Source organism: Spermophilus citellus, assembly GCF_964194105.1.
Source record: "Spermophilus citellus genome assembly, chromosome: 3".
Lineage (NCBI taxonomy): Eukaryota > Metazoa > Chordata > Mammalia > Rodentia > Sciuridae > Spermophilus > Spermophilus citellus.
The window spans coordinates 124875120-124888914 of NC_138184.1; the positions used below are offsets into that span (position 1 = coordinate 124875120).

Genomic DNA, 13795 nt, shown 5'->3' on the forward strand with positions numbered 1-13795 from the left:
ATATCAGCAGAGAAGCTACTTATTTTAAATCATAGCCTTTCCCATAAGCTTCATACATCCAGAGTCCTTGTGTGTTCTCTGTACACTGAAGGTAAACACATCACTGTTTTCTTTATAGTGACTGTTAAACCTGAAATACTTCAGTACCTTTAAATGACTAAGCTTTTCTTAATATGTTAACTAGTGAGACTGAAATGATGTGAGATGTCAGGGCCTCAAGATGGTGACTATCTTAGTTAAAACTTTCCTTTTCAAAAGAAATCTGTGATACTGGAATGCATTCCTGGGATAAAAACTACATTCTCTTATTTTGGAAAATATTTGGAATATTATATATAAAATCATACAGTATCTCAGAAACTTTACTCAATAGCAGTCTACATCCTAATTTGGACTTGATGAAAATTATTTGAGCACATTGGAGATGAGAGCCATAAAACAATTATTCTAAAATACTTGCTGTATAAAAGAATTAAGTTAAACCAAAATAATTACTAAGAGAGGAACTGTGACTTCTCATTTCTTCAAACTGTCAATATCTGTCTGAAATAAATTACTACATAGAAGAATCAACCCCTACCCCCACTCATATACACCACTTATCTATATTTTCTCCTTTGTTGTCTCTTCTGGGGCAAAAATCAAGTGCTACCTTCTGCTATCTAACTTTGTTGAGAAGCAAATAAAATCACAGTATTGAAAGTATTTTTGCAACAAGCAATAGCAGCATATGAGTCAAACTTGGGGGTAGCTTTAATTGCCATAAAATTTGTTCTGGAAGTGAACAAAAAATTGTCTTAACTTAAAACTACTGGTTCAAACTCTATATTATAGAACAACATGTAACAGATTGCTTTTCTTTTCCACATGACAGACTTCATAATAGCCGAAAATAACCATTTTGGTCCGCATATGCCTCCACTACAAAAGACCAGATCACTCTTTGTTCCTTGTAAAACATGATATCCAGCCAGCTCTCTCTATTAAATTTGGCAATGTGGGGTTTAGGGGAATTAGGGAAAGAGGCTCTGCACTGAGCATCTGATGTGGTCAGCACTGCACAAAGCACAGCAGGATCACCACCCCCTTTGATCAGCATCTCTGCATTGGAGGATGAAATCTAAGAATGCCTTCCTCCAATCTATTGGTGGGATTAATCCTCACCTGGAAGCTAGGCCCTGCTCCACTGAAGATGGCTCAGAATCTGCACTTTGTTATTGTTACATAAGGTTTCCATACTGGGTTTTGTCATTTAAATATTTGACAAGTAGATCAGAGCATTGTCTAAGAAAAGTGAATCAGAGACAAAGACATAGTCTAAATGATGCCACCAGGGAGCTCCTATTGCTACATTAATGAGCAGCCTTTGAGAGTGGCTTTCAGCCAGTGATGATTCCACCACATCACTTTTTTTTTTTTAACTACATTTTCATTAGTTGGTTGAAATGAATATATTAGCAGCTCAAATCCCCTTATCTTTTGCATTTTTTAAGAAAAAAATTGAATTGACTTGTAGAACATAATTTATTGAGGGGCGTGAACCCTACTTTAGCTTTTTCTATTCCATGATATTTTACTAAAATATAATGTATCGTTTTAAGGATTTTAGAATTTGCTGGACATTGGTGTACTGCTGAGTAGTTTCCTGGAATTTATGGCAGGGTATTGTTATCACATCCCCCCTTCGAAAACTGACCCTTTCCCTACTCTGTGTGAATTTCCCAAGACACCAAAGAGGATTCTGTGACTTCATCCTCATAATCATTCAGCACCAAACATGCCCCAAATATATTCTAGAGTTTAATTTTTTTTTATACGAGCTGGACTATTTTTTCTTTCAGAGAATTTTAAGTGTCATTTTCCTCTTTTTAATAATCCCCTTCCATCAATTTTTACTTGAAAGAAAAAGATAAACACTGTGACTAGGCATTTGTGTTTTGTTATCTCCTAGAGAGCATCTATTCATTTATCTCAGCTCTTATTTTCTTAGAGTCCAACTCATTGCATGTCCCTCCCTCAATCAGGGATGTGTTCTGAGGTTCCAGCTTGTTCTGGGACTCAGCCTTCCTGGAGATTGTTCTTGGGCTTCTGGTACCTACAGGTTCTGGTGGGGACAAGAGTGAGTCACCTCTGCATCCTCACCCATAGATGACTGGGTATGCAGGAGATGCAGCTCCCCAGACTGAGGCTCTCTCTGCTCTGTCACCCATAGTAGTGGGTCACTGGTTTCAGAGTTTCACAGTGGGGTGGCTTTGCTCCAGTGAGGAAATAATGACCTTTTAAATCTGGGTTAGTCTACGACTAGATGTTACCCCATGAACTCTTTTGGGCTCTACTTTATTGGAAATTAGTCCAGATAGCAAACACAGTCTGACTTATCTTTTATATCTTCTTATTCCTGCTAACCTAAGAATTCTGAACAGGAAGTTTGTAATAGAAATTGTTTATCAACAGATCTGTGAGTCTTTAAACCTCTTTTTTAAAAATGTAGTTCTATACATAGGGAGAATTATTAACTTGGTGCAAATTCCTAAAGGAGCTCATAATCAAATTTATGGTTAATACAATTTCCTTAAAATATGCTTATAAGGGGGCTGGGGATGTGGCTCAAGGGGTAACGCACTTGCCTGGCATGCGCGGGGCGCTTGGTTCGATCCTCAGCACCACATACAAATAAAATAAAGATGCTGTGTCCACTGATAATAAATATTAAAAAAAAATCTCTCTCTCAAAAAATATGCTTATAAGAATTTCTAAACATTGACCTTATATTTCTTAATTTTTGAAATCTGTTCCTCTAAAATTCAAAAATCATTTATTTTTTGTTAGTAAAGTCCATTTTCTAACTCTATAAGACATATGACTTATGTACTCAAAGGGATCAACAAACTAAAAATCAGGCCATATACATATATAGTTCTTTATATAAGAGCTTAATTTCAAACAGAATATTCAAAAAAAAAACATGTCTACTATAGCATGTTTTATAGCAGAGGGCATCGTATCTCCAAAAGAGTAAAATAATTCCAAGAGTAACAATAATAGCTAAAATTAATTTAATTGGACTCTGTACCATTCATTAGAGAAGCTGTTTGCAGGAACTATCCAATTTAATCTTTCCAGAAACAGAATTTGAGTTTTACAGGGAAATACTGAGGCTTAGACAGAAGAATTTATATTTCCAAGGCCACAGTATTAGAGAGTAGCAATATCAATATTCCTGTTGCCCTTTCTCTGTCCTCCTACATATCCTTCCACTTATTCATCTATCAATTAATTTATTGATGCATTCATCTGATAATGATGAATACTTCTTCAAATAATTTTTCATAACCTAATTAGATGTTCTAAAAAATCCTGAATCACTGATATAAGAAGTATGTAGAAATCATTTTAGTTGTAATCTTAGGCTTAAATTAAAGCTGAATGTTTTATTTCAAAATAGCCTTGAATTACGATAAAGTAAGTACAGTAATTATTTCCCTATAAGCAAGTATCTATAAGCAAACACATACGCTGGCCACATAAGACACATATTTCTGATATCAGATAGGCATTATTTAGGGTCCACTCGTAATGATCCTGATTAGTGTACATATGAGAAATTTGTACAGTGATTTTTCTCTTTATGCGATTTTTTTTTCTCTGAGAAAAAAGTAATCGAAGTCAGGCAAAACATTTTCCAACTACTAACGTTATAGGAGAGGGAAATATATGCCAGACAGCGCTTCACAAGAGAATCTCCTCAAATGCAATTTCAGAGCTAACTGGATTATGTATTTGAGCCCACGATTAATGTCAAAGTGAGAATAACAGAGAATCCATTTCCCATTGCACAAGTTTGTCAAACAGCTTGAGGGCCTTTCTGAGACAGGGCCAATGCCATCTTCATTATGACCCTGTCACCCTTCCTCCCTCCACGGGAGCATTCATCATCTTGCTCAAGCTTGTTTGTTCAGCGTCCCTTGTAGAAGCAACATAATTGCTCAGGAGGAGAGAAAATCATGAAGCCAACAGCAGGTTCAAAGCCATCCTGAGGGTTTTCTCTTTCAGAAAACAAACCATAATTTTGCAGCAGTGTTTCTCATCACATACCCGAAAAGTGCCAGCAGGAGGGCTGTGGCCGCCAAGTTCTCACGGAAAGTGAAAGCTGTTAACTGGAAGGCCATAATAATGGCGACACACAGGCAGACGGAAACCAAGTAAAAGAGCTGAGAAAATAAAAAGAAAAAAAAGGAGACGTGTTGCATGAGTTGGTCATGTTGTATGTATCATTAGCCACTTATCTCAAATGTTCCTGTTAACTTCTGCTTAAACATAGCTCCTACTTCACACGTTGCAAGACTGGTAGTATAATTTGTCCTAGACAATCAGGACAGTCACTGTTATGGGCTGAGTGATGTCCCCCCCAGAATTCAACTGTTGAACACCTAGGACTTCTGAACATGACTGTATTTGGAGACAGGGCTTCAAAGAAGTGATTAAGTTCACACGTGAAGCCTGGTCCTATGTGATTGTGCCCTTATAAGAAGAGGAAATCAGCACACAGATACACAGAGGGATGAAACCACAAAGACACAAGAAGCACCATCTACAAGCCAAGGATAGAATCCCCAGAGAAACCAACCTGTTTGTACCTCAGTTTCAGACTTGCAGCCTCCAGGACTGTGAGAAGATAAGTTTCTGCTAAGTGCCCAGTCTGTGGTATTTTGGGGTATGGCAGCCCTAGCAGCCTGACAGGGTCAGTTCTACCCATCTTCTTTCAGAAAGGTCAAGGAATCCAGCCACTCTCCAAGAACAAGGCTCTGCCCACATGTAGAACGAAGGGCAGACTCCTTGTCCTGCCCTCCTAGATAGCCTTCCTTTGAGATACTCCCACAGGACAACAGCCAGGGCGCTTCTTGGGGCTCTCAATACTCAAAGATTATTCTTTGGGGAGCCTCTGGCTGTAGAGCTCTTCTCAGTGTCACCCATGTGGCTAATTCATGCTTACTTTTCAGATCTCAGCTTAAATTTCATATCCCTCTTTGACCTCCCAATTTAAAGTTATCCTCCTCCCTATTGCCCCTTTTTATTTTCTCAATACATCTAGCTATGAGCCCCTTCTACCTGGTACATTTATTTAGTGGTTTTCTACTGCTTCCCATTAGATTATAAGCTCTATGACAGGAGAGATATTCTCTAACTTTTTCATGACTTTAGGATCAACAATTATGTCCATTTGAGTAACTAAAATAGCATACCATAGCCTGAGCGGCTGATAAATAACAGAAATGTATTGTTCACAGTTTTGCTAGCTGGGAAGCTCAAATTCATGGCATCAGTAGATTTGTTTTCTGGTGAGGGGCGCCCACCTTTTTCTTCATAAATGATACATTTTCGCTGTGCTTTCACATGGTGGAAATGGGAAGAGATCTCTCTAAGGTCCTTAAATAAAGGCACCGACCCATTCCAGAGGGTTCCACCTACATGACTAATTTCCTCTCAGGGTCCCACCTCCTAATACCATTACATTGACTATTGGGTTTGAAAGTTGGATTTTGGGTGGAAATTAACATCCAGACATACTTTGACACATAGAAGGTCAAATGAATAAAATATTTTATTCATTTATTCTATTCATCTAATGAGTCATCAAATAGAATGATCAGGGAATGGATGCATAAAGATAGAAGAAACAATAAATCAAGAAGCTAATAAATCCTCCCTATCCTGAAACTCCAAAGACAAATATTATAGGTAAATAAGAGCCTCACATTGAGTGTGAGGAATAAAGAAACTGTCAATTAAGGAGGTAGCAAAAGAAAAACCCTAGGGTTTTGGAAAACTTTGGATGCTCTCTGGTGTCCTGGTCCTATGACTTGGTTCATCTTCCCTTTCTCTGGGGATGGTGAGTCCATTAGACACCATGAATGGGAGACGTGGAACAGAAGAGTGACTCTTGGCCACATGTGGTACTGCACCAAATTGAACAGGAGGTAAAAGCAGGCACTGAGCCTGTGCCATACCAATCAGAATTATGATCCTGGATGAACCATTTCCTCTCTCCAGCCTACAAGAACCCCTTGGTAAAGATGAGGGCATCTAAGGACCAGCATTATTCAGTCTTGTTTGAGATTCATAAATTACCTTGGGGTTCTAATGAAAGGAAGACCTCAAAGACCTATCCACACCCATAGAACACAATCTTGCAGGTGGGCCCTCAGGAATCTAGGGAAGTGTCTAGATGGTTACTACCACCAAGTAGGTTTGGGGAAAACCCTGATTGAGATGAACTCAGGTGTGACCTGCATAAACTGTACTTTTTAAAAAAAAATCTAGGTTACATGATCAAAAAGAAACAAATCTGCTAAATTCTAAGCCAGCTCAAAGGAATAAATACTACATAAGAGCAACATGTTAATGCATCAGATTCTGCACAAAATAACACAGCTGTTATAGAACCTAGTTAATGGCAAGTACTCAGCAAATGTTAAGCCTGCCCTACTTCCACAGACATAAAATTTCTCAAATCATAGGATGAGTCATTTATGAAGGCACAAGGACAAAAATATCACATTCCTACAAAAAGGGCAATGCCACTCTGTAACAATGAAAGTGACTACTGACCATCAAAGAGCACTTCTCTCAAAGAAGATGCACTTTCTAAAGCAAGATAAATGTCCTCAACTCTAGGGAACAGCTCAACAATGCATCTGTTACTGTCTTCTTTGGGACCACAGATAATGATCAGGAGAGTTTCTGCTGGGAAACTGAATTCCTGCAAGAAATACTAATAACTGCTGTATAAACTAGGGAATGGAGCTCAAGCCTCAGTGGGGGGTGCTTTTAAGCATGCAGATGACAGATCTTTTCTAATTATTTATTAATCACCTCATCACCCACCCCTTCAAAAGTGCATATTAAAGGTGATTATTTATTCATTTCCCTAATAAGAAACTTTGCATTTCTGGTCAGGCTCTTCATTTCCCAGCCTGAGATTCCTGAGTCTTTGCCATATGAAGCATTCCTAAATGACAGATAATGACCAGTAAAGGTGACTTAACCTGAAATGCTCTCAATAATAAAATGATCCCTTCTTTTGTGGATAGTCCCCACATGCCCAGGTCTCCTCACCCTCACACACACACACACACACACACACACACACACACACACACATTGAAGGGATCACTAGCATAGAGGTTACTGGGATCTCATCCCAAATCCTACCATGTCATACAGGAAGTGAGTGAACCAGTAAGTCCTGTAGCCAAGGCCACTTATGTGCTGCAACCTCTTGGCTCCAGTCACTCTGTCCCTCACCACAGAGCTACCAATTGATGCAGACAGGATAGAGAATCCCAGCACAATGCAGAGGGCAACACCACACTGGCGGATGCTCTCCAGGCTGTAGGCAAAACAGAATAGCTTGTTAGATTTAGAGGAATAACAGGGGTCTTCTTTCTATTAAAATCAGGGATGATAATCATTTAGGCAGACTAGCTGAATATAAGAATTCTTTCATTAAATCCCTGTGACCAACTTTGGAGACATGGATTATTGTTCAGAAGCTAAAAGACATAACTGAGAATTATAAAGTTGAGGAGCAATTTCAAATGAAAGACATGCCCAGGGTGACATTCAAAATACAGTGTGGACTTTGCCTACATTGGGATTTCTTTGTTCTACAGCAGCCCCTGCCAATAAGGGGCATTTGCATACCTTGCAGGCCCATCTCCAAATTTAGTTACTTAAAATACCAAAATAATTTTACAAATGGTCAAGGTCTAATCATACACATTGCACACTCTCTTGAGCACTTTTTAAAACTGGAATACTACTCTTGTTCTTTTGTCCAGCCATGTGCTGCCTGCTCTCCTCTGTTCCACTGGGAACAGCAGTGCACAAACGATCTTTCAGGTGTCCAACATGATGAAACACCACCAAACATCCTCTGGGCCATGCCTTCTTTTCCAACATGTCTTGTTCTATAAAAGATGTCAACTAGCCCACTCCTGGAACTCTAGGCAGGTGTCAGAGACTGTTAAAGATATTATTCTGAAAATCAGTATGTGAATGAGAGGACAAACAGCAACCCATCCTTTCTGTGATGGTAATGATTTGAGGAGAGAATACCAATTAAGCATATTTTATTCTCACCTTGGTAGGTCATAGCAAGTGCATAAATAGTATTTATATTTATTATTGAATTTTAACTAAAAGTTTGTCAAACATGATATGGAAAGGGAGATGGAAGAAAAAAAGAGAAGTTGGACAGAACTATATCTTGTAATAAGACAAAGGAAACTGACATTCTTACCTAAAAGAGCTGGTTTTAACACCTGCCCAATGGCTCCAAGCCCCATTGGGACTGTGAGGAAAATCTCACATGAGAAATATCCAGGGAGACACTACTATATTCACCTATCTGAATTCCACATTTATGATGTTAAATTGAAAAAGTGTCCTGGAAGATGTGCAGTCCCATAAGCTGTGGGAAACACATCCCCTTAGGATGAGTTCTGCTTAAAAATAGAGCTGCATGATATTCTCATCCATTTTAAGCTCAGTCAAAGCACTGACCCTTTTAATAATCACTTTCCTCCTCCTTTTCAAAGAGATGCCCAGGCCCTGTGCCGCTAACTATATATGCCAAATTCTCTCCCAACAAATGTCAAAAAGGGATCAAAATCACCACTAAGAGACTGAAAGATATTCTTCCATACTTGGGGCCCTTCCAGCATTCCTTCAACTCACATCTTGTCTTCATTCAGCAAGGATCCTCCATATGGGTGGCTATAGAGTGTAATTCCTGCGAACAACATTTTGAAAAGTAAGCCTTCTGCTGCATGGTGACACACAGCCCACCTTCAACCCACATAGAGTCTCCTTGCCCACAAAACATCTCCTGGGTGCTTTACTCAGGCCTCAGTCCTTAAGTAGCAACAAATGGCAAATTCTGTCATGTAATTCAGCTAATGTGCACTGGGAATTTTGCATTGCTGCCCTGGTTAAACATAACTAGGATGTAGTATAAACGCATTATATGTCAGGTACTATGCTCATGTTATATGTTATCGTTAAGTGTTGTAAGTATCTCAGTACTGAAGGAATATACCATTCATATTTTATGGTGAAGAAACAGACTCAGGCTACATAACAATACGCAGAGGAGGTCATCTGATAGAAACCAGGTCAATATTCAGTTCACATCTAGATCAAGCCAGATCTAGACAGATAGAAAACTCAAAAATTTCTTTTTTCCTTGGTACAATTTTTATTTTGGAGTTGTCCTTGGCTTTGTTTGCTTTCTCAGGCTTGTACATTAGTGCAATGCCAGCAGCCAATATAGAGAAATTGCCATAAAGTTTCAAGTAAAAGGATTTCATTTAAAAAGTTGTTCATAATATCACACAGCATGGTATCTCTTCTCTAGCAAATCCCAGTCAATACTATATCAAGAACTCCATAACTTCAGGCAAATGGTTTGTGTTTCATCTTAAAGACACTGTGAACTATGAGAGTAATTGGGCTTCCTTTTTCTAATTGGTTGTTTTAAATGTTTGTAGATAAATTGTGGCTTGAACATGGAGGCCAATTCAGTAAACACAAAATCTTTGCTTTATTTTATGTAGTCACTCCTGTATTTTCCTTCTCCTTTGAACTCATTTTCAATTAATCCTGTTGTTTATATTTTGCATTCCCTTATGGGGGGACATCAAATTCTTACTAAAACAATCATGGAGTATAAATAAACATAAATAAATTAAAAGGTACAGTGTTAAAACAGACCAAAGTGCTCCAAAATCCCAACAGTTTTGCTGCCAGACACCTTGACTTCTGTCTGTTTACCACCTGTTCTCTTCAACTTGACCAGCCTTTTTATTTCCTCCATTGTGGACTCAATCATCCACTAAAGAAAGCTCTGAATCATGGCAGACAGAACAGTGGGAGCTAATGACCCAGCTAGTCTCTTGTACAGTTTCCAGAATAAGTTCTCTGATTATAAATTAATATTGTAAAGATATTCTGTCCTGGCTCCTGGGGCAGGGATGGGGGGGTCCCATGTCTGTTGTGTGGATTCCCAGAGCATTACAAACAACTGCATGGAGAGGACTCCTTGTCTGTCTGGACCACTAACATTCCCTACTCTTTCTCTCCCTTGTCTGTCTTTTGCTGAATGTGACTTCTGTCCTTACTCTTTATAGTATTTTCCAGTTACTATGCTTTCCAGCAAAAGGTCTGACCCATAGGCAGCAAGCCTTTCATTTGATGAGGAGTCTGATAGCGACCAGATCTACCAGGTGGTCATATAAAAGCCAGCAGACCTTAGAAGTGCTTACACGAGGGGAGATTCTGCCAAGTGTGGCAGGTGTCCCTTTGGGTGCTGCAGAGAGGGGGAGTATAGTTGCAATGTTGTATGGTATTCCAGAGTCTGTGTACGAATGAGAATATTCTTGATAAAAGCAAACTCAGAAAAGTGTGGTTAGCCCATGAAGATCTGGAAATCATGTCATTTTAGAAACATAAGAGAATACTGGAATTATTCAACTAGAAAATACAAACACACACACACACACACACACACACACACACATATCTGGGGCAAGAGGAAGCTTGGAATTGTCTTCAGCTAGCTAAAGCATCATCATGGCTCATAGGAAACAGATTGGGTCTATAATGTTTTGGAGGGAGAAGTTGGTCCAAGGGGGAAGGTTCAAAAAATATAATTAATGAAAGATAAGATTAGAGAATGGGAAGCTCAAATTCTAGGGAAGAGAGAGGACTGGATATTGAATTTAGTTATGTAGGCAATAGCTTACTTAATCATAATTAAAACCCAAGTTAAAATTCTGCAAATGAAGGCTCAGTGGAGGTCAGGTTAGTGAACAACTGGATGTCCTCGGAGGGGGACATGCCCAGATTCCTTGAGTTGAGAGCATGGAAGCTCTGAAACTTTTCCAGAACTTTTGCCTTATGCATCTCTCCATTTTGGCTGATCCTCTTGATTTGTATCCTTAAAATAAAACTGTTGTAAGTGTAGTGCTTTCCTAAATTCTATGAATTATTCTAGCAAATAATCAAACCTGATGGGGTCATGGGCACTCCACATTTCTAGCCAGTCAGAAGTGCAGATGGCCTCAGAACCCTTGAAGTATAGTTGGCATCTGAAAAAAACAGCAGTCTTGTTGGACACCACGCCCTCTGGGTTTAAATAGGCATAACTGAGTAAACCACTGGCGATAGGATTGAATTCAAGATCCAGTCCTCTCTCTTTCCCAGGAGATGGACTGACCCAGCATCCCCACCCTCTCATCATATGCTTCTTATATTTTTGAACCTGCCTCCTTGGATCTCTCCAAAACATCATAGACCTTGACTTGAGAGGTCTGTGCTAATTCCAGATGTTCAGTGGCAGAACTGAACTGCAGTGTACCCAGCTTCGGACTGAACAGAACACCCTCCATAGCTGATGTTTCTCCTCACACAGCAGAAACGTGGGCCTGGCCAGAAGTTTCCTGAGCTCTCTGTACCCCACCCCATCACACTCCTCTTGGGTCTTCTCAAGCCTGCCTTGAGTACCATGACTATATTCTACACTTCTCCCCACACACCCTGCGGGCATGTGAAGTCCAAAGCAATCTGCATCAGCCTAGGGATATTTGCCTCCTTCTCACCACCGTGAACCACCCCATCATCTCCTGCCCTCAGTCACCCAGGCTTAAAGTTGAAGACTCCTCATCTGCCCACTCTTCTTCACACCACATGTCCTGGAGGTTTCCAGTTCTGTCACTTCCTCCTCAACTCCATTGCACAGCAAGCACCCCTCCTGGACAGCCCTAATTTACATCATCTTTCAGCTAGCCTCTCCCCAGTTTCATCATCCACTCCCCTCCCAGCAGCCCTAGAGAATTTCCAAGAAGTAGTAGAAATAAACATATTCTTTCAGCACAGATGTCCCTTACAATTAGATCCAAAGCTCTCATATTATTATTCTCCCACTGATCCCATTAGTAAAGCTGGATTGCTGCCACGTTGGTAATTCACTAACTGTAGGCATGTTTTACCTTTTCCTTAAATTTTCTTATACTCTCTACACCAATGACATCCATCTCCAATCTCATGCATGCTATATTAAACTTCCTTTTTAAAATCATGATTGCTTTTTTGTGCTTTCTTTCCATCTTTTAAAAATATTTTAGGTGGATATAATATATTTTTATTTATTTATACTTTTTGTGGTGCTGCGTATTGAATCCAGGGCCTCACACATCCTAGGCAAGTGCTCTACCACTGAGCTATGACCCAGCCCTTCTTTCTGTCTTTATTGAGGTACTGCTGACAAATAAAAAGTATTTAAAGACTGATCTCAAGTTCCAGTGGTTTAACTTTGATTCTTTAACTTTAAAACAGTGCAAAAGGGATTTGCCTACTTCATACTTCAGTAGAAATTACACTTTAAATTTTAAATCTCAATCTTTCCTGGGATAATGAGGTGCAGCATAATCCTCTTTCATGAAGCTGGACAGTGGCAGAGAACCACAACTCAGTCAACCACGCCATCACAAGGGAAACAACCAATCTGCTACAGTGTATTATATTGCAAAGTTATAATATTTAGTAGGCTAGTTGTATTAAATGCATTTCCTACTTACAACATTTTCAATTTACAGTGGGCTTATAAGAATGTAAGGTCATTACTGAGTCAAGGAGCATCTATGTTTAAAGTGCACAATGTGATGTTTTAATATATGTAAACATTGTGAAATGATTATCATAGTCAAGCTATTACCATATCCACTGCCTTTTATACACTGCTGGTGGGAATGTGTATTAGTACAGCTATTGTGTAAAACAATACAGAGTTGCTCCCTGAAATTAAAAATAGAACTACCATATGACCCATCAATCTCACCAAAGGATTGATAAAGTTATATCCAAAGGAAATAAAATAATTTCTATACTACCATGTTCATTGTAGCATTATCCACAATGGACAATATGTACAGGTCACCCAAGTGTCTACTGAGAGATGAATGGATACAGATAATGTGGAATATATGGGTAGAGAAAATGTGGTATATGTAAAAATAGATTTGTACATGTGTATACATATATATTTACATATACAAACATACATACACAGTTATTATTATTCAATTTTTTTTAAATGAAGTGTGTCTTTTGTGACAATATGGATAAAATGAGGACATGTGCTCAGTGAAACAAGGCAGAAACAGAAAGACAAATACTGCATGACCCCAGTCATGTGTGGGATTTTCAAAAGTCAAACTCATAAAAACAGAGAGTAAAAGGACATTCATCAGTGACCATGTGTGGAGGACACTGAGAGATGTTGGTCAAAGGGTACCATTTCATGGATAAGGAGAATAAGTTCTGTGGATCTAACATACACCACAGTGACTACAGTCAATAACACTATATTGATTACTTGACATCCAAGGACAGTAGATATTCAGTCTTCTCACGACAGCCCATACACACAGGAAAGATGAATAAAATTGGCTGGAGTACAGAGATGGGAATAGAAGTAAGGGAACGGTGGTTCTCAAACACTGTCTAAGCCCTGACTTACTTGTGAGCAGAGAGAAAGAACTGATATCCAGAAGTATACAGTCATCTCTCTTTATTCATGGGTTCCGTATCTGCAGCTTCAACTAACCATGAATCAAAAATATTTGGGAAAGATGTATCTGAACTGAACATGTGTAGACTTTTCCCCCTTGTCATTATTCCCTAAATAGTATGGTATAAAAACTACTCATATAACATTTACATTGCATTAGCTATT

General features: G+C 39.0%; 1 protein-coding gene across 1 annotated transcript in view; it reads right to left on the minus strand.

Annotated features, from left to right (window-relative positions):
- The window catches only part of ABCA13 (ATP binding cassette subfamily A member 13), a gene marked incomplete at both ends in the record, with an annotated part of 438366 nt that overhangs the window by 109160 nt on the left and 315411 nt on the right, over nucleotides 1–13795 (minus strand). The window contains 3 exons of the mRNA XM_081283275.1: nucleotides 4096–4211; nucleotides 7213–7390; nucleotides 8740–8794. Coding sequence (XP_081139401.1) covers nucleotides 4096–4211; nucleotides 7213–7390; nucleotides 8740–8794 — 349 coding nt within the window. The remainder of the gene's footprint in view (nucleotides 1–4095; nucleotides 4212–7212; nucleotides 7391–8739; nucleotides 8795–13795) is intronic.